At 40.0% G+C, this 20,304-nt stretch overlaps 1 protein-coding gene across 1 annotated transcript; it reads right to left on the reverse strand.

Annotated features, from left to right (window-relative positions):
* Positions 1-817: 817 nt before the first annotated feature.
* Positions 818-20,014, reverse strand: piwil1 (piwi-like RNA-mediated gene silencing 1). The gene is made up of 21 exons (XM_028577419.1): positions 19,908-20,014; positions 16,285-16,377; positions 13,954-14,056; positions 13,430-13,558; positions 13,112-13,326; positions 12,464-12,585; positions 12,141-12,221; positions 10,838-11,035; positions 10,598-10,706; positions 10,210-10,339; positions 9,800-9,917; positions 9,178-9,292; positions 8,905-9,092; positions 8,263-8,335; positions 6,603-6,803; positions 6,037-6,140; positions 5,800-5,870; positions 5,539-5,692; positions 5,152-5,277; positions 4,898-5,045; positions 818-1,626 (listed from the first exon to the last, which is right to left on the reverse strand). Exons 2-21 carry the CDS (start codon positions 16,351-16,353, stop codon positions 1,510-1,512), a joined length of 2,571 nt encoding a protein of 856 aa, XP_028433220.1. The 5' UTR covers positions 16,354-16,377; positions 19,908-20,014; the 3' UTR covers positions 818-1,509.
* Positions 20,015-20,304: the final 290 nt, after the last annotated feature.

Genomic DNA, 20,304 nt, shown 5'->3' on the forward strand with positions numbered 1-20,304 from the left:
AGTTTATTCAAGCCAATCGGTCACTTACGCCTGATCAGCGTGTCCCAAGTTAGGTTGGTGCAGGATACAAGTACTGTATATGAAAAAAAAAAAAAAAAAAATATATATATATATATATATACATATACACACACACACACACCTTAATGTAGAGTAGTGAATGTATGATGAATTGAAAGCCAATGTATTGTCAAAGCTGCCCAAAAGGATTGTGCAGATGTCGGTCTTTGTGCGTGAAATGAAACAGTCCACCTTTAGTTCCTCACACCATTGTTTTCCATTTCATCATGTATTTGAAAATCTAGCCTATTTTTTCTAAACACAAGAGTTGAACTGAAACTGCCAAAAAAGAATGTATGCAAAACATTCTGTAATACTTTCTGTACAATTCTCGGCCGAACAGCCATGTTAGCCCACAGTACAGTAAACTGATGTACATCGTTTCCCATTTCTGGACCATGTTTTCAGACATCGCTTCTATTCATTTTGAGTGACTGTTGCTCTTTTTGTACTTTGTCCATTTGTAAAATTGTTTTTAAATGTTTATACTTGATTTTCAAACTGCCTTTTTTGTACATTTAACTTTATAATCAAAACAGTGCAAGCTTTCCCCATGGTGTCTTGAAGACCATATTGTTTAAAAGTCTGCAATTGTGTGCTAGCTTTATGATAATTCTTATCAGCCTATATTGATGGTTACAACTTATTGTGTGGGTGTGCATGTGCAATCTTTTCTAAAAAAAAAAAAAACAACAAAACAAATCCAAATAAATTTGATATTTTGTAATTTTTGCATGTGTGATTTAACTCAACAAAATGACATGCCACACAAATGTTTATTAGAACCATTTAACAGCAATAACCGTACCTAGCTGTAGACCCATATGAACCTTACTAACAGAAATGTGACATTTCTGCATCCATTTACTCCGCACTGTGGAGGACATTGCAACTTATCACCAGAAGAGTCGCTTGTATAATCAACCGGTAAAAAAGATTTTAGATTCACCTATAAAAAGAAATCAGCTGTGCTTTTTTTTTTTTTAACTCAAAGACAAAAGCCTACATAAACTAATATTGGTAATGAAGATTTAAGTGAATACAATAACGACAGACTGAAATATTTCTCATTTCAGGGCAGGCTTGAGTTAACTCAGTTACTTTTGACATTTTACTCTGAACAATGTCATCTACTTAAACCTTAAAAGTGTATTTCCAACAGGAGACAGGGTGCATCACTTATCATTTTAGCATATGTGCTAGCTTTAGACCTGGGGAATGTTGTCTTAGTTATTAGACTTTAATGTGTAAAACAAAGCACTTGAACTGCGTAACTTGTTACACAGGGCATTCTGAGGCTAGAAATGCAAACAAACTCTTAGCACTCTGTCAAAACTAACTTGCATTTTTTAAACTGAAGAGAACTTATGTAACAAAAGTTTACATATGTTTTTTCACAAGGTGACTTCAGAGTCACAACCAAACAAATAGCTTGTCTTTTTTATCCTTTTAGAGGTAGAAGAGGAGGTCGTCCAGTTTCACACCGGGCTCCCTGTGGATGCTTTGACCCACAAGAAAGGCCAACTTGTGGGCGTACTGGCAGGGAGCGGGCACGCGGATGATCCCCTATAGCACAAATGAAGAAAATAGAGCATTTCAATTCTAAAAGCACTCTTGGACCTTTACAAGGGTACCATTACCAGGATTTTTCAACTTAAACTTAAGACTTTAAGACCTTTTTAATACCACCTAGGATGAAATGATATGGCAAATTCACAGCCATATAATGGAAAATCTGGATTTTAAGCCCAAGAAAATAATTCTTTACCATTGTTACCTGAATTTAATATAACAATTTGTTATAACACTCCACAATATTTAATTCACAAAAGCTTTGTTAGGTGTGTTTGTACTCTAACATCATAAGATAAATATTTGTTACATGAAGAGCTATGCTATGAAACTAAAAATACAAAATAGCATGATGACAAAATAAAACCTGTGCATTAAGAGGTGTCCACCTTGGTATAAGATCAAATGTAATATAATATGCCAATGTAAATGCCAAAAGCTTCAGAGTTTCATCCGGATCGGCTTTTTGCGTCTAAAGAATGCTTGAAAGCAGCGGGGATAAGGAGTTGGGCTCCGGTTTGGTTTTCCTCAGCCCAGCGATCGGCACACTAGGGTGATGCCGTTTGAGGAGTTTCCATCGCCGACATGGTTCTCGCCTTATAACCCTCACTCCATTGCTGTTGTAACTGATCAGGAACCTGCAGGTGGGTCTTCAGCTCCACCGTCTCAGTGCTGAACGGACTCTCGCAGCGATCCGCTTGGCGTGCCAAGCTCAGCCCCATTGCCCGCTGCCTCGTCTGCCAGCTGGTCCCCATCTCTGACCACATCTTCAGACACTAGCCCAATCTAACCGACGAGCTAACGTTAGCTGATTACTAACACAGTGCGAGACGTTTGTTTCTTTCCTGACAACTGATTGATTTGCGCCTGAGCTTGCTCACTATGTCCATGGTTTTATAATAAAACATGTTGCGGCGTAATTATTATACATTCATGTGTCGCGCACACTCCACGATCAAGAGCGTAAAGAAAAACACCGACAAACAGTTACCTGTACGGTCTTATAACATCCAAGTCGCACCAAACGTAGTTAATTGTAAAAGACACACAAAGCATTCATTTATGACGTTACGATATTTAATCCTATGAAAAAGGACAAGACACAAGACCTTTGTAAATTTAATTTAATAATTTGTGAATGAAATTTAAGACGTTTAAAGGCCTTATTTTTGGATTAAATTTAGGAATTAGGAAGACTTTTAAGACACTGCGGGTACCCGGTTTTAGAGCTGACCCGACGGGTTAAAGGTGCAATATGTAATATTGTGTGTAATACTGGCAGCTAGCGGTTAAAATAGTTACTGCACTACCAATTCAAAATACTGGAGAGTCGTCTCCCCCGCCCCCTCCTGCCCAGACTAGAAGTTCACGGGGGTTGCCAGGCTGAGACCATTCACAACAATGTAGCTGGACGCTTTTCTCACATAGCCAGACATTACTCCACAGCACAGCCGAGTAGCTAACGTTAGATGCTAGTCTAAGCCAGACATTACTCCACAGTTAGATGCTAGTCTCACATAGCCAGACATTACTCCACAGCACAGCCGAGTAGCTAACGTTAGATGCTAGTCTCACATAGCCAGACATTACTCCACAGCACAGCCAAGTAGCTAACGTTAGATGCTGGCTATATTGACAGTCATAAAAGCCCGTGATCACGTGGAGCTCTGTAACCAACTAACAGACACACTTTTCCGGCTTAAAATTACAGTATGAACCGCTAAAAACACAACAACCTCACTGTCCTCTCCACGCGCCAGTCAGGCACACTTCCTCGGCTTAGAATTACAATACGAAACGCTAAAAATACCACTACCTTGCCGACGGAACACACTTCATTGGCTTAGAATTACGGCACCAATCGCTAAACACACTGCAAACTCATAGTCTCCTCTTTCCGATTTACAGCCCCCCTCTCGCGGCTTAAAATAACTCACCGTTGTCGGCTCCAGCCGCTGAACTACACGTTGTAAACAGCCATGGGCTGCTTGCCTGGTCCTCCCGGTAACGTTAGCTAGCAGTTAGCAGGGTTAGCATGGCGCCGTTAGCCAGAACCAGTCGGGATCACTTTACTGGCTATGTCTCAATTGTTTTTGCGAGTAACCAACTCGGGTACTCTAGCTATATAATTCAATGTGAGTACACAAATGTTGAAATGACAAAAAATGCCCATCCCTAGTAGCTGTGATAAATTAGCGTGGAGCTAATGCTTACCGGTTCAGGAGAAAATAAGCCAACTCTGCGTCCTTTTGGGCTCTAAGCTGTCTCCATCTTTCAAATACATCTCCAATATTTACCAGGGGGTTGTTACGTCTCTGGTCACGCAACTGTTAGAAACATGCTGTTTTCATTTTTTTATGTCATGTAGAATCTATCTCCGTTGATTATGTTCGTTTGTTTGCTGCTTTCATGGCTGCACTAACGTTACAGCTGTAGCGTGCTGGGTTTATGTTTTTACAGGTATATCTGGCAACCCGGCCTGCCTGTCAAACTGGGCCGTTGATAACAACTCACAGATCAAAACATAAACATAAATTCCGTCACGGAATGTAAATTTCAAAAAGAAAAAATACTGAAATTAGCATTGTTGTCAGAAAAGATAGTATTTCAGTTTAACATGTTTCCTTAATATCTGATGAGGCATTGGTGTCATTTTTGGATTTATTACAGTACAAATATTACATATTGGACCTTTAATTTCTATTATTTTACACTGGCTCGGGCTTCGGGTTGCTTGGTAAATGAGCGGTCAGCTGCTGCGTTTCGATTAGCGTGAAAATGGATCCTGAGGAGGTGAAACGGAGGCTGGTCTCTGGAGGACTTAGCCTGTTTCTTTGTTCCAACTTCCAAGTGGCCTATAGCCTCAGTTAGTCATGAATAAATGTTAAAACATGTATCTATATTTCTATCTATATATAAATTACTCATTTATAAAAGAGCTGTGCACGTGCGGCACGGTCTCTTTTTTCTTTCTCTCCCTTTTCCGTGAATGGTGCGTGTGCCCGCTCGCGGTGTGAAGCACGTGCCGTACTTTTAAGGCCCGATTACAGCTCTACCCTGTTTACTATTTTATTATCAGACTAAATAATGTTGGCTCGGATTAGTTGTTTGCAACTATAAAAATGCCCACTCCTGTACTGAATTTTCAGTGCAATTGTAGTTAAGTTCAAACATTATTCAAAATGTTTCCAGACCTTTGGAGAAAGAGTACGGCCATGCAGGAGGAAACATGCACGTTAACACACGGATTTCAAAGCCAGCCTACCTGCCAGTTGAAGTACATGTGACACAGCTTGTAGGTAAGTCGCTGCATATGATCAGGCTTCAGTCCACTGGTGTCGTACACAACATTGTAGTGGGTTGGGGAGACGCTTCCACTGCGGACAGCCTGGCTCACTATGTAGAAGTCATACCTGGCAAACAAAGCTTGCAACAGTTAACTTTTACTACTAAAAATAAATTAAAGACTTTGTTTGTTTTTTTAAACAAAAAACAAAACAAAAACAAAAAAAAACGTACCACTCTGGACGGGTGACCTCAGAGTCAACGATGGTACCTGGTGGAGGGTTGGTCACTTTTCCATTTATGTGAGCAAAAAACCTGCTGCTGATGCGCTTCTTCACCACTACCACACTCAGCTTGGGCCTATGATGAGTAGGTGGAGAGGCTCCATCAAAAATTGGCAATTTACAGTATAATGAGGCTTTTACACATTTGTTTGGTCTGTGAACTCCCCCACTCAATTGATTTGAAAGAAATACAGAGGCCTACATCTAACCCAGAGCTCTTGGCAGTTTCAGCCAGTGCTGTTCTCAATGTCATTAAAAAAGCAAATGGAGGTGCTGAATACAGGCGACTATGTTGTTAGCACAGAGATTTGACCAACTTTGGACATGAAAAACTCACACGTAGTCGTGGCCCATGGACTTGATGGAGTCCATGATCTGTGAAACCTCATAGTTGACCACGCTGTGCAGCTGGCCGTCTCCCACTCCATCTCGGTACACAATGATGCGCGAAGGCAGGCAGTTGTTGAACTTCAAATAGGCCTTAAGTGCAGCTTGAAATCAAACAAAGTGATGACAGTTAAGCCAAGACTGTTGATAGAGAATTAACATACATATTACAATGAAATAGACATTTGTAGAATTACTGAAAGCAAATTACCACTCAAGGCCATCTTCAGTCCGTCCATTATTTCCTGGCCTTTGTGCTGCAGAACGCACTTTGAGAACCACCTTGACAAAGAATTTAGAAAGGTCACACAACTTATGGTTGTACTATGGCACAAAAGACGGGGAGTTCACTAAAAAACTGGCAAGCAGACCTGTGCAGAAGTCACGCACAACCTAATTCAGACTGTAGACCAAAGTACAGTATGGGAAGAAACTGTCAGAAACTAACCTGCTCATTCCTTGGTTGAGGCTGGCCACTAGAGCTCCGATGGACCTTTTCCCAGCAAGTGTGTCATGGTAGCAGTCAATGCCCACAATCATCAGTTGTTTGAGCTGCACAAAGAAGTGGGACAAGTTACCAGTACAGTGGTCCAGCTCTTTCCGAACCAGCATTTCTCATTACTTCTCACTTGTTAATCTTTGAACAGACTCAAAAACTCGGAAACTAATGAATGGTCCATCTCTATCATCTTTAGCCTTGGACACATTTAACTAACTAGACCTGTGGAGAAACCTAAATTAGCAACATATGGGTACAGCTATAAGTAAGTGAATGACATTTGTAAATCTCAAATATGGGACATAAGCAAACAAAGCCCCCAAAATAGATTCATCCACTTGGGAAATCTCATTTAGTGTCCGTTTTAATTGACACTATGATATTAGTGAAACATTGCACTGTACCAGTTTCATTCTCAGTTTAATCCACCTAAGAACTACTTTTATTTATCCAAAAACACACCTTAACTTCTTATTTCTTTAATGTCTAAACCAATTAGTGTGCACGCCACTTACAGGGATTTCCACACTCCAGAGCTCTCCTCCCATCTTACAAGCCATCTGCAGAGCAATCTTGGTAGCCACAGTCATGAGTGTCTGAGGTTTGCTGATGGTACGGGAAACCACACACTGGCTGGGAACGGGGCTGTCCACACAGAGGTACTTCTTGACGCTATCGTACTTGTCCTTCCTGTTGCTGGGGAGGACCACCACCACCTGACAGAAACAACTGGAAGGTCTCAAACTGCTTTGACACGACACATGTATGTCTCAAAAGCATCTTCATCCATAATACATATACATGTAAAGTTTGAAAAAAATGGAAGTATGAAATTATTCAATGATAGTAGGAAAATATATAGTCAAATATATTTAATTAAGTTTGAATATATGGAATGAAACCTAATATTGAATGAGAGATTATTAACACCCTGGTAATTTGCATGTACAGGTCAAAGACAATACTGATAGCCATATTCAATAATAGTCTAGATTAATCACATAGAAAACACAAGATGGCGCCAGCACCTTGAATGACAGACTTCATTCCATATATTCTCAGTGTCATTCTACATATATACTCAGACTCTACATTTTATATATTGCTACTAGGGCTGTTCAAACAAATTCCGAAAGTAGAATATAATTTGAATAGTTTAAAAAAAAAAAAAAAAAAAAAAAAAAACCACTATTTGAATGCTGAAATTACTATTCAAAAATGTGATTTAGAAATATGTTGGCCAACGTTCGCGAATCTCCCTCTTCTTGCCTTTGCCTACCCGCATGTGAAAACAAAATGTTTTTCCTTTCGCGTCTGATGAACAATAAGTTAGCAAGAGTGAGAAACAAGGCATTGTGAGGTCTTAGGATCACGGAGCTACTGTCAACTAGAGAGTAACGTTAGCACAGGGGGAGTGACAGGCTGCGGAAGGACTGCAGAGCGAATTATAGGAGCTTAGTTGGGAACTTCATGGAGACAGGTAAAGTTTGTGAGCTGCCCTAGAGCTTTGACTTCATATATTACCTTTAAAGATCTGTATTCTCAGCAATGTGACAATCTGCAAGAAACCGGTTGCTTATAAAAATCACTAAAATAGTAGTGTCAGCACCATTAGGCTTAGTTATCAATGCCGTTAGCATCGTGGTTAACACTATGGTTACTTATATTAGTTTATGACAAATTGTTTCAGCTGTGCTTTCTATCATGATGTCATTGTGCTAACCGAGCGGTTAGCCTTTACAACAGAGCCGCTTCACTACACTTGTTAAATAATGTTTCATTACAGAGTTCTGTTGATTTGTGTTCGTCGCTGTGTGCTTTGGTTGAAATTGAATCTATACAATAGTTGCGTGCCAGAAATGCAATGCGCCGTGACCTAGGTCCCCTTCAAGGTCAGGCTAATGTTGGAAGTCCCTCTAGTGGACATAAAGTGTAACCGCAACAACCACATGCTTATAGTGGCATTGACAATGCATAGGCCTGAGTGTGTAGTACATATTAACAGGCTGCATTTGAGCATTAAATATTCAAATATATTTTATTTATAAAATTTGAATGGCATTATAGAGAAAGATTGGCAGCGCTAATCTCTACATATTATAAATGTAATGGAATGTCAATTACAGATAATATTTACATTATATGATACACTTTACATTCAGTTCAGTCACTAACCATCTGCGTTTGGGGTCCAACATTTTGCTGCAGGGCTCTGAGAAGAGACTCCTGATGATCCTCATACTCTATCCTGAATAAAAGAAGAGCTTGCAATAATTAAATGACATAACCACCCTATCAGGACTGGGCAATCTGACAGAAAATCAACAACCATAATTGCTTAGTTAGGCAACAATAAACTGACGTAAGTTGCCAGTTACCTACACCTAGCTTAAACTAATGCAGTCTAATACAGTCCTGCAATGAATCCTACCCTCATGAAGGTTAGGATGTGTTTATATTGTTGTTCAGCCCATTTATATCAATGAGGGTAGAATAAACAAACACTTCTCTGGCTATGTATATTCAAATACATAGCAACAAACTGAAGCAACCAAAATTATCCTAAAGTTCAAGTTTCAATAACTAAACATTACCTTTATGTATTATAGTGCATTTGTTTTAGCTGGGTGTATTAGATAAACCAGCAACTCAGTGCATTTAAATGTATTTTACACTCTGTCACAAATTACTTTGGATGAGGCTGAAAAAATTTAAAACTTAAAATTCAAGGATTCAGGTACCTGTCTGAACATCATAAATCATTTTACTTTAAGGCCGCAGTTAAACAGTTTTTTGTTACATTGTTCTTATACTCACATAACCGCTCTCTGCATGCGGAAACCAAGTGGACCAGAGACTCTGTTTAGGGTCTGCAGGAGGGACTGGGCTTCGTTGCTGTTACGACGGGTGTATAGCATGAGCCAGCTTTCCAGCTGAGGAGAGCTGATCAGAGGAACCCCACGCATCTCTTTGGACCAGTCTGCTGCCCTGGGGTTGTAGTCATACTGGGTGACACAAATTACATTCATCTGTTAATTAAATCATATAAATAAATATTTAATTAAAAATAACAAATAAAGAATGTTTTACCGATTTTGGTCCCTGGAAAATCCTCTCCGCTGGGAGGACTCTGCCAGTCAGCTGCAGGAGCTGCTTATCAAAGTTGAGTCCCCACTTATCCAACTCCGCCTGTGCATCAGTATTCCTATGAAATAATGTTTAGGATTTAAACCACAGCCTGGGATTTTAATGACTGAAGAGGTTGACAGAAAAACTTGGTATTTTAACTTCGGTGCATATGAACAGACCAATTACACAAGCTGCTGAGATGAGGACAACTTCTAGGGGAAAGATACATATTTATATATATTACAGAAGGTAGTTGTGACCCCCCCCCCCAGGGTCAATGTTAACCTTTCACAATTTGTAGCTGTGATGTTTACAGCTTCTCCAATATTCAAGTAGAAGCTAATAAGGAATCATTAGAATTTCCAATGCCTTAAAAAAAGAAAAAAAAGAAAAAAGAAAATCACATCTACGCTACCATGTGTTGATTAGCCCTGGCCAGCAGGCTGGTAATGCTGCTACAATGTTTGTCTAGTTTGTGCAGATCTTAGTTAAGGTACATGCAGGCATGAAAATGGGTCAGGGGTGAAAAAGGTGAGAAGGATATTACCCCTCAAAGATAAAAACACCAAGGATTATCACCTACGTGTGTATATTCGAAACAAATCTGTTGAGGCGAACCTCCCTCTGCTCTGGTTCCAACTTTGTGTGGGTGCTCAAGTCCTTCATGATGTTGTAATCAGCTCGCATCTTGTCAGTCAAGCCTGTCAAAGAATTTAAAAAATTTTAAATAATTTGACAATTTCACTGATTAGTTTAACATGGATGACATCCAACCAGACTAACTGCGGTCACCAAAACCCACATAAGGACTTCAGAGTCCGTCTACACTTTTATGCTGTAGTCTTGTGATCAGAAAACTATTCCCTCATTATTCCTCCACTTCAGTACATATGCCTTCCTTATAAATATACACAATACCATTGCTATAGGTGAAGCAATACATGCTTAATACAATGTTGTAAGTAAAGTCACACAGGAGAATAACATGGTAACCTGTAAGGTAGCACAGCTCTGGTATGAGCATGGCAGGGCCAGGAGGAGGACCTCCAGCAGGACCCATCGTCTTCTTCACATGGCTGACGAGCAGCACCTGGTTTCCATCAGTGATGTCCAGGTTATATTGCTTAAAACAGAAAATAAATATTGGATATTATACCAGAATAGAAGTCCAAGAATAAGGCTAATATTAAGATGCATTACTGACTATATTTAGCCTACAAAAACCTTCCATATGCTGTACTTCAAACTGAGTACATGCCAATATGAGTCAATGCAACATTTATTATATTTGTGTGTCTTTAAGTGTGCACTGGTAGAAGCAGGAAAGTTGATATCCATTATTGTCTTAGTAAAACCAATATGCTGAATGCATGACACCTACAGTCTTGTAGTAGTTCTTAAAGGAAATGTCTTTGTCTCCCCTCGTGAATGTGTTGTTGGGAGTGTGATCCCAAGCAATATCATCAATCCTGTAGGTCTTGTTGTTGTACCTAAAAAAAAAAAAAGGAAGTAAGAGGATAAATAATAGTTGATGAACAACACTTCCAAGCCCAGTATTATAAAGTTTTAAGACTTCTGCATATTAATCCAAGAATGTGTGCGTGTGAAATGTTGATCCTACTTGGTGAGGACTATGAGTCCAACAAGCTCCTTGGCACAGATCTCAGGGAAGCGTTGATTTCCACACTTTTGCCTCAGGTTGGCCATAAAGTCAAGGACCGTCTCACTACGCAACACCTTGTGGCTTACGTCAGTACACAGCATAATGGATGACTCGTACCGCAAAATGGTTGTGGTGTAACCTGGCCAGATGGTCAGCCTAGCACAGACAGGATAATTTCTTTAGTTTCCATCATTGAAGATTGTCCATTAACTGAACTTGGTTTTAGCCTGGACCACCATGAACTCTTCAAAATAAAAACCTTAGTGATAGACCTTCAAATCCTATTTTTTACTTCTAAAAATAAGGGCAGCAAACCAACAGGTTTTACCAATTGTTACACAGTATAAATTTACAAAAGCATGATTTCAGCTCATTAAACCACCCAAAGAACAAATTTGCTTTTTTTTTTTCAAGAACACAGAATTGTAGCTGTCAAAGGCTATTTGGCTTGCGTTCATATGATTGTGGCAGTTCTTTATTCATCTATTAATTAGACCGAAAGAGCTAAGAGTAGGGCTGGGTACCAAAACCTGGTGCCAATACGGCACTGGTATCACCGGTATCTACCGGACCGAATAGCAATGCGGATTTCGGTGCCACTTAAATGCCTGCGATGCAATCTGATGCTCCGAAACGGATGTTACAGAAGAATGGCTGCACGGGACGTTTGGTACCATTACACTTGACAGAAGGTAACGTTACCTACTGTTAGCTAGTAGCTGGATTAAACACAGTTAAATGCTGACAGCTTAACGGTGTAAAGTGTGACTGTATTTCACTGTAGAGGATTCCAACAGCGGGACGCAACAGTCTGCAGCTGCCGGAAAAACACAGACGGTGCGTTTACTTGAAACTCACCAGCCTCGTGGGGCATTCAAAGTTATTGTAAAATACCCTTTTCCCCATCTGGTGGTTGTTTTTGTCGTTCAACAGCAATTTACTAGTGAAATAAGTTATTGTTATTACATTATTAAATAATTTAATTTTTACCATATGGCCTTAGCAATAAACAAGCTGTTCTTTCATGTCGCCGACGGTTTAGTACCCTTTTTTTTTTTTTTAAACTTTCTTAAAGAGTATTGGTTCATGCACCGGCAGTTTTAAAAGTATTGCTTTAGCACCGGTATCGGAAAAAACCCAAACAATACCCAACCCTATATCCCTGCCATTAGTTTTAATTAAGAGGCAAAAGCTTACTTTTGACAATCATGGGGGATTACATCTTAAAAATATACACTATTGTGAGGAAAAATTAATATACCGGTGCTGTGGGATGTTCAGTGGATCTTTGGGGTTGTAGTAGTTGCGTCCTATCTGCTGCATGTCAAGAATTCTCAAGATCCTGAAAATGTTTTAAATAACACCATTAATCAGATCATCCAAAATGATGCAGTGAATTGTATTGTATCTAAGCTATTGTAATCAGATGTAATGATTTACTTCCGATATTGAAAATGCAACACTCAACAACTACAAGTACATAATCACAGGCAAAGTTAATTATTGGAGGGTGATTAATTTAACTTTGCTGATGCATTACATATTTCAGTTATAACGGTTTTATCAAAGTACTGGAAGATTTACCTTCTGAATATGATGTTGTAAAACTGAATGCACACTGGCGATGTAGGTGGCAGTTCATTTGTCAAGGTGACAGTTATCTGAACCTTCTCTCCATTCCTTGTCTCGCTGTGGAGCACAGTTTCCTAAACACAAAGTTAGACATTGCAGTACAAGGAAGTAAACCAATGTTTGCCTGGAGTGAACATTTTATAATAATTTACCAATCAAACCTTCCATACAAATAAAGTTACCATAGAACCTTCAAATTACAAATAATATTTTTGCAAAGGCTGAGCAAAATAATCCAATCTCAAGACAAATTTTTAAAAAAAATTTCTTATGCTTACGTTCTCAACCTGATGTTAACAATGTCACAATGTTAAGATTTGAAAGGTTTACAGGATCTCATTCTAGGGCAATATTATTAGCTATGCAAGTGACAGCATAGGGCCCTAATGATGGCAATCGCAGTTAATTGGTCACAAAGTACACTCTGGTCTAGTAGGGTGCAAGCTATTCTGGGGACTTGTGGACTCAATTACAAAACGTAGCTAACAATCCAACCGTGATTAGGCATAATATTTTTTCTCACCTAAATTATTTATTCTTAAGAGATGTTAAAAACAGTTATGTCATAATAAATGCTTAACATCTGAAGTATCAGATTACCTTGTTGTGCAATCTGTGAGGCAAAAAAAGCAGCGCTCCATCAAAGCTCCGCGCTGAGCCAAGTACTTCCTCATGGTGAAAGAGGAGGGCAGATCTCAGGCGACGAGCCTCCATTGGTGGTTTGAAGTCCACATGGTACTGATACAGCACCCACTGAGGGCGGGACACGATGCGAAAGAAGTTCGCTGTCAACTGAATGGTAGCACCAGATGTTCCTGAGGAAGTACAAACACAATTTTAGGAGTATTTAATAATCCCTCTCCACCAATTATATGTACATTTGCATGTGTTAGTGTACGTTCCTTTCAAATGACTTACCAGACTTTGAGTCCTTAACATGCTCCATAGCCTGCCTGGTGTTAACCCCTGCATCATGAAAATCCCGGCGGCGTCCACCTCTTTCTCCCAACTTCACCTGCTGAAATCCGCCTGAAATCTGTAGGATAGCTAAACAAAACAAATGAGACCGTCACGACCAGTTTGTGTACATTGCAACATAAAATGTACAAGAGCCGGAATAATTTGCACACTTTATAGTCCTGTACAAGAGTATGATATACATAGGAAATGTTTAATGGAGTGTGTAACCCAGTGTAAGCCTATTTTCTAATGTTTATTTAATCTCCTTGTTTAAAATATTCAGTTTCCCTGCACTGCAGTCCTTGCCATGGTTAACTTTGCTCTTGGTCTGGGGAAGGTGTAGACAATGTGCTGAAAAAACAGTGCATTCATAATTGCACCACTCTGAAAAGACTTCAGTCAATCCAATATTTCCTACCCAGACTTTTAAAAGCAAGGAATATCCAAAATAATTTGACATGAACAAACGAGTTTGACCGTACCTTCTGCAGAATAGGGTCCTGGAGCACCTTTCTGTCTCCCCCTCCCAACAAGCTCTCCCTCTGCGGGTGGGGGAGCTGCTGGTGCAGGCTCTCGAGCCTGGCTCTTTAAGAAAGAAAGACAGACAATACATTTTATCACGTGTATAATCAAGGACACTGTTGCTACGCTGAATATACCAAATTTCAATTGTCCATTTACATTTTGCACAAACGTTGTGCCCTTCCTTGCTCAAGCCTCCTCCAAGCAGAATTAAGGCACTGTACACACACATTCTTTGCACATTATGCACTTAAACCCAGCCTCTTTTTTTTCCCGTTTTATGCAACAGTTATTTTTTATGTATATATTTGCTTTATATATTTGCTGAGACACACAAAGGCACCGCAGGGTTGGCCAACATTAGCTGTTCCCAGACAACGGAGTTGATTTTGCCTTTTATTGCTCACCAAACGCTGCTGCCATCTTTACTCGCGCTGAGTTTTTAAATTCCAGCGGATGATATGCACACGACTTGCCTCCCTGACTGGCTTCGGGAGGGGCGGATGTGCGTGTGTCATTCAGAACAAGACAAAATAAGAGTGTTCTTGCAAAACAGAACATCAATTATACTATTTTGGTGATCGTTGGGGGCCAAAATCGAAATTCAATTAATTGCACAGCCCTACCATCTACAGCATTTTCACCGGGCTTCCGAGAATTCCACTTATGGCTCCGGGGGCTGGACGACGAAAAGATCACTTCAAGTCCTTTACGCAGTAGGGGTGGGCAATATTTCGATATATCGATATCGTAACATGAGAAAAGATATCGTCTTAAATTTTGGATATGGTAATATGGCAGAAGTGTTGTCTTTTCCTGGTTTTAAAGGCTGCATTAGAGTGAAATGATGAACTAACCAGACTGTTCTAGCTGTTCCATTATTTGCCTTTTCCCCACTTAGACATTATGTCCACATTACTGATGATTATTTATCTAAACTCTAAATGTGAAAATATTTTGTTAAAGCACCAATTGTCAACCATAGAATATTGCCGCAATATCGATATTGAGGTATTTGGTCAAGAATATCGTGATATGGGATGTCCTCCCTATTGCCCAGCCCTATTCCAAAGATTTACTTACTTGAGAGCCGATATGAAAAGGGAGCGTTCAGGTTCACGTCTGGTAAACCGGCTTAAAAGTCTCACACCATGCAGCTTATCCTACCAACAAGTTGAGTTTTAAACTAAATAAGCACATAGGTGAGTGAGGGGCTAAATTACATTTTATTTTCCAGGACAACAGATTATTTCCAGGATTTTTGGTCATTTTAAAAAATGTCCAGGTGTTTCCATTGCTGGAAAACTAGCCTCTAAATGTCCAGGTTTTCCAAGAGACGCACTGGAACCCTGACAGTAGACCAACTTATTATAAATGAAATCAATATGTCATTGCATCATGGAATATATGTCATTTTAATTGTTAGAAATTGAAAAATGTGAGGTGGCACAAGCCTTATGCTAAAAAAAACACTTACATACACATGATCTATCATAGAGACAGACAGCAGCAATAGGGAGAAAATGATATGAGTAACTAAAAAATAAACTGAACGTTAAACTGTTATGTTTAAAATGGTGTTAAAAATAAAAACTTGTAATGTTTACTATGAGATATGTTCAAAGTGGATGCATTTTCATTGCTGTATACCAGAACAGGTTTGCATTTTTGCATTGCAGTTTGCTGTGATGCACCTATTAATTAAACTGAAAAAAATGCAATTCAACCAATGACTTAATAATGAAATACTGTTAAGTGCAGGGAATAACTAGCAGAACTTCAATTGCAGACAATGAGTCAATGAAGGGATGCGAGTTAACTTGCATAGTTTGTAATGAATAGTCAATAATAAAATTAAATTATGTAAAAAGAATTTGAAAGTATAATTCAGGAAAGTTGCAGGACAGTGGGGAAAAGTTAATTAAGTTAAGATTTTACATTTGAACAAGACACAAAACTGCAATTCTAGTCTATAGAAAAGTTTTTAAATTATCAAAATCCTAAGGTTTGGTAATGATTGCCATTGTGTGCCATTTGATACAAAAAGGAGAGAAGCAACAAAGCTTTGCTTTAAAGAAAACACTCTTAGGCTAGTTAAATAGAAATATCTCAAAACAGGCGCAAATAAAGCCAAAAACATCTAACTATATAGATAACTAGAATCACGCAAGCATTTTATACTTTAGTAATATTTAATAAAAAGGTGGAACTGAACATGGTCCTAAATATCAAGGAGACATGGTCATGTAAAATGACCCAGAGATTCCATCAACATCACAGACCGCTCTTACCGCTCCTGGCGCAGAAGTCTCTTGACCTCGTGCTCTGCCTCTTGATCTGGCTCGTGCACGACCAGTCATTTTCGGACCGTCTTAAATGATGTTCTGTTTAAAACGAACACTCCATTAATGCAAAATGAAGAGCAAATAAAAGAAACTTGTAGGAAAAAAAAATACCTGGTAAATTAAACTATAGGAGCTGAAAGCTAAAAAGAAATTCCATTTACTTAGTAATTAAAAAACTTGGGCCATCAAAAGCCTTTGATACATAATTTATCATAATGTAATTAATCATGTTACACAATTTGTAATGTTGTACAAACCATGGATGTATTAAGAGAACTGGATACAGTGATCGGCGGGAAGCCCCGTACGTTCCAATGAGAGTGCTCAAAAGCGCATTAAGACAACATGGAGCTCGGCCCTTTTCGCATTCTTGGCCCATGACGTCACGGTGGACACGCGCACTAGCAACAATTTGTTTGTGTTGTCGTAGCAACCGGTAGAAACATGCTCGTTCATGAGCTTATCTCCTGTGTCTCTTAGGCTACGTTCACACCACAAGTCTTAATGCCCGATTCTGATTTTTTTGCTCAGATCCGATTTTTGTTTGGCTGTTTACATTACCTTTTAAAATGTGGCCTATATCAGATTCCACTGTGAACTGTTTGCTTTTGAACTGACCCGCATGCGCAAAAGAACAATAACAATGACATCAGACGCAGCACGCTGTTGCACTAAAGTTAGGGAGGTTATGGAGGAAGTCAGCATTTTTATTTATTATTCAGCTTTTATTTTTTTATTTTGTATTAAAAGGTTTGTGTAATGGCAGCCATGCGCAGGTGCTGAGGAGGAGAAGACTGAAGAGAGAGAGAGAGACAAATTTGCGGAGTTATGGCTGCAACTTCACTAAAGAGGTCTGTGTGACCGTACCGCCAATTTGCACGTCAGGACCACTACGGGCCTCCACCACTCTGGCTTCGCCCTCGCACACGCTCCACCTACCCGGCGGTGCGGCGACTCGGGCCGGTGGTGCGCCTGACCCCGAGGGACCGGGATCCCACCTCAGCCGGCGCACGCCGGCTTTCACTTTCATTGCACCACGGGGCCGACTTGCGAGCAAGTTAAACTCCTTGGTCCGTGTTTACAGGCGGGTCGGGGGTTGCCGACATCACCTTTTTACGTGAGCCGATCCCCGCCTTGGCGATGCGACGCGCGGTTGGGTAACAATGAGGACAGCCCGCCCCGGTTAACAGCCGGTTAACAGCCCGCGGGGAGAATGGGCGCAGCGAGGGTTATTGAGGTAAAAGTCACATCAAATCCGCCTTGGCCGTTCACACTGCCGTCGCATTGAAAAATAAAAAAAAATAAAAATAAAAAAAAATCAGATCTGGGTCGGATTTAACCTGACTCCGCCAGATGGATTGCTTCGCATTTGCTCGGCATATCCATCTGGGAACTTTCCGTTGGAGAACTTTTGGGAAGGGGCGGAATACTGGTTATTTGATTGGATGAACCATCTGTCTATCACCTATGTTGGTGATAGACGGGCCAAATCAACCAATCAGACCCACGAAGCGTATGAAAATACAACTACAAGCCCGCCCCTGCTGCTGCAGGCAAAGCATAGCTCGTAAGCTCAGAATGCAAGCAACATGTCGGTAAAGGATATTTGCCATTTGTGTAACGAGAATTTAGGAATAAAAGGCACCATTTCAGGTTCCCGGACCATATTCCAAAAGAAGGATCCAAGAGAAAAAAAGCATTAGCGAGCGGCTAACAGAATTAGGGCCATAGACAGTATATAATGGACCAATAGACCCCGTTGCTCTGGACGGAGACCAGTGAAGGCTATTAGAAGCACTTTTCCGGTGATGGCCAGCTTTACTGCGCAGCCTCCAACTGAGAGAATGTGACGTGAGCAACGTGTCTGAAAGTTGGAAGTCTTCTGGTAGCTGTGCCAAGAGAAATCTCAATCTTTCCCAATCTTACAGATACGGAGACTGTAGGTGTATGTAAGCAGATAACATAAGCACAGGCTAATTATTGATCACTAACATGCTAGTTAACATTAGTAATTAAACCTAAACATCTCATGTAAGTCAAAACTGCCTGCGAGCTTCTCCTGTACTATACGGTAATTCCTCTACTATGCGATAGTAAGTCACTTGGTTATGACACAATCGTTAGCCTATTTTTACAAAAACGTCTGCTACGGAGCCATAACGTGAGGTACAAGGTAATGGAGCCTTTTATACATTGTCGTGTTTCTTTGGAACTAAACAACGGACAAATAGAGTCTTTAAACGCTTCAGATGTAAAGTTATTCGCAGTCAAGTGACGTAAAAAAAAAAATGGCGGTCAGCGGAATGCTAACAGGAGGTGATGGCCAGTTAGCAACAAAATGGCGCCATCATGGCTTGAGTTCTGAAGCGAAGCTTACCCCTACCGCTGGCTGATAATACTGGTTAGCTGATTGGATAAACCATCTGTCTATCACCACCTAACCCACCTCAAAACCAACGCTGATTGGCCCGGTCGTTTGGCTAACAGCTCCAAATTTTCTCTGCCTCAAGATGCCAGACTGATCTGCCAAGTGGAAAACTGGAGCTCGCGAGATCAGGACGGTCTCACGAGGCTAGGTCGGATTCAGGACCACATGTAGAAGTGGCCTGAATCTGAGGAAAAAAAAAAAAAAAAATAAATAATAAGATCTGGGCTAGATTTGAGTGTTCACACTATCGCTACTTCTGAAGAAGCCTGACCTGGTCACTTGACCCCAAAAAAAAAAATCGCCACTTTTGGCACCAAAGTGGCCCAAATCCGATTTTTTGGCGTCGCATCGCCAGGGCGGGGATCGGCTCACGTAAAAAGGTGATGTCGGCAACCTCCCTAACTTTAGTGCAACAGCGTGCTGCGTCTGATGTCATTGTTCTTTTGGCATACGGGTCAGTTCAAAACCGCAAACAGTTCACACTGGAATCTGATATAGGCCACATTTTAAAAGGTAATGTGAACAGCCAAACAAAAAATCGGATCTGAGCAAAAAAATCAGAATCAGGCATTAAGACTTGCGGTAGCCTTACAAGTGGCGAACTCATGAACTCGCCGTTTTCATTGTCTAAAATATTCACTAAAGTTAAACATTGTGTTTTCGTTGTTCCCGATCGTTTACATGCTTAGCTAAATAAACGATAGATGTATTTAGCTAGACAACCAAGGACATTTAATCATTATGTCGTGCTACTAGCTAGCGCTAGGTACAAACACGTCGCAGACAAGATGGCTCCTGCTAATTAACGATAATTGCTCAACCCTTGACGCATCCATGTGCTCAACCAGCTAACATAATGTTGAGGCTATGTTTTAGCTAATATTGCATGCTAATGTTACCGCCAAATACATCCCCCCCCTTTTACAAGATAAGACACGAATGTATTATATTTCAGAGTTAGTTAAATCATTAAGATGCATTAATCCCATGTTAGCTAGTAGAGTGATTGGCAATTAAAGTTAGCTTCACGTTAGTTAACAAAACTATCTAAACTTGATTAAGAAACCAGATTCACACTAAACATTTTGTCAATATCAACGTATGTTGTATATATTTTTGATTTAATTTTAGGTATACTTACTTTTGGAGAAAGAGTCCCCTGGCCCCAAATCGACGAAAGAAAGTTTACCACAGGTGCATTCATCTACGAGTGCAATTTAGTTATAGACCTCTTCACTGAGCAAATTAATGCGCTTGTACATTTTTATTTTTACTTTCATCAAACACTTCTTCAGTTTACGTACGGCATAAATATATATTACAAGTGCAGTTGCTCAGAATGCATCTACTAACGACGTTATTGAAGGATTGCTAGAATAATTAATAATAAAAGCCTAGGAACTACATTTTTCAAGCGCAGTGATCCGTTTAACCTAGTGCTGTTATGTGTGCAATTGTTTAACAGCGCGAGCTCAATTGTGACCGCTAGATGTCAGCAAAGCCCGTACAGTAAATACACAGACTCGGTTACCAAGACC

The sequence above is a fragment of the Perca flavescens genome, chromosome 5 (assembly GCF_004354835.1).
Source record: "Perca flavescens isolate YP-PL-M2 chromosome 5, PFLA_1.0, whole genome shotgun sequence".
NCBI lineage: Eukaryota > Metazoa > Chordata > Actinopteri > Perciformes > Percidae > Perca > Perca flavescens.

What these genes read in the sequence shown, in the direction of transcription:
- piwil1 (XM_028577419.1), bottom strand. Translation starts at nt 16,353, where the DNA reads ATGACTGGTCGTGCACGAGCCAGATCAAGAGGCAGAGCACGAGGTCAA. An exon ending in AGGACCCTATTCTGCAGAAG is followed by an intron (nt 13,559 to 13,953) that starts GTACGGTCAAAC and finishes TGTTTTGTTTAG; the next exon opens with CTATCCTACAGATTTCAGGC. An exon ending in CGCATGCAGAGAGCGGTTAT is followed by an intron (nt 8,336 to 8,904) that starts GTGAGTATAAGA and finishes TCTTTTATTCAG; the next exon opens with GATAGAGTATGAGGATCATC.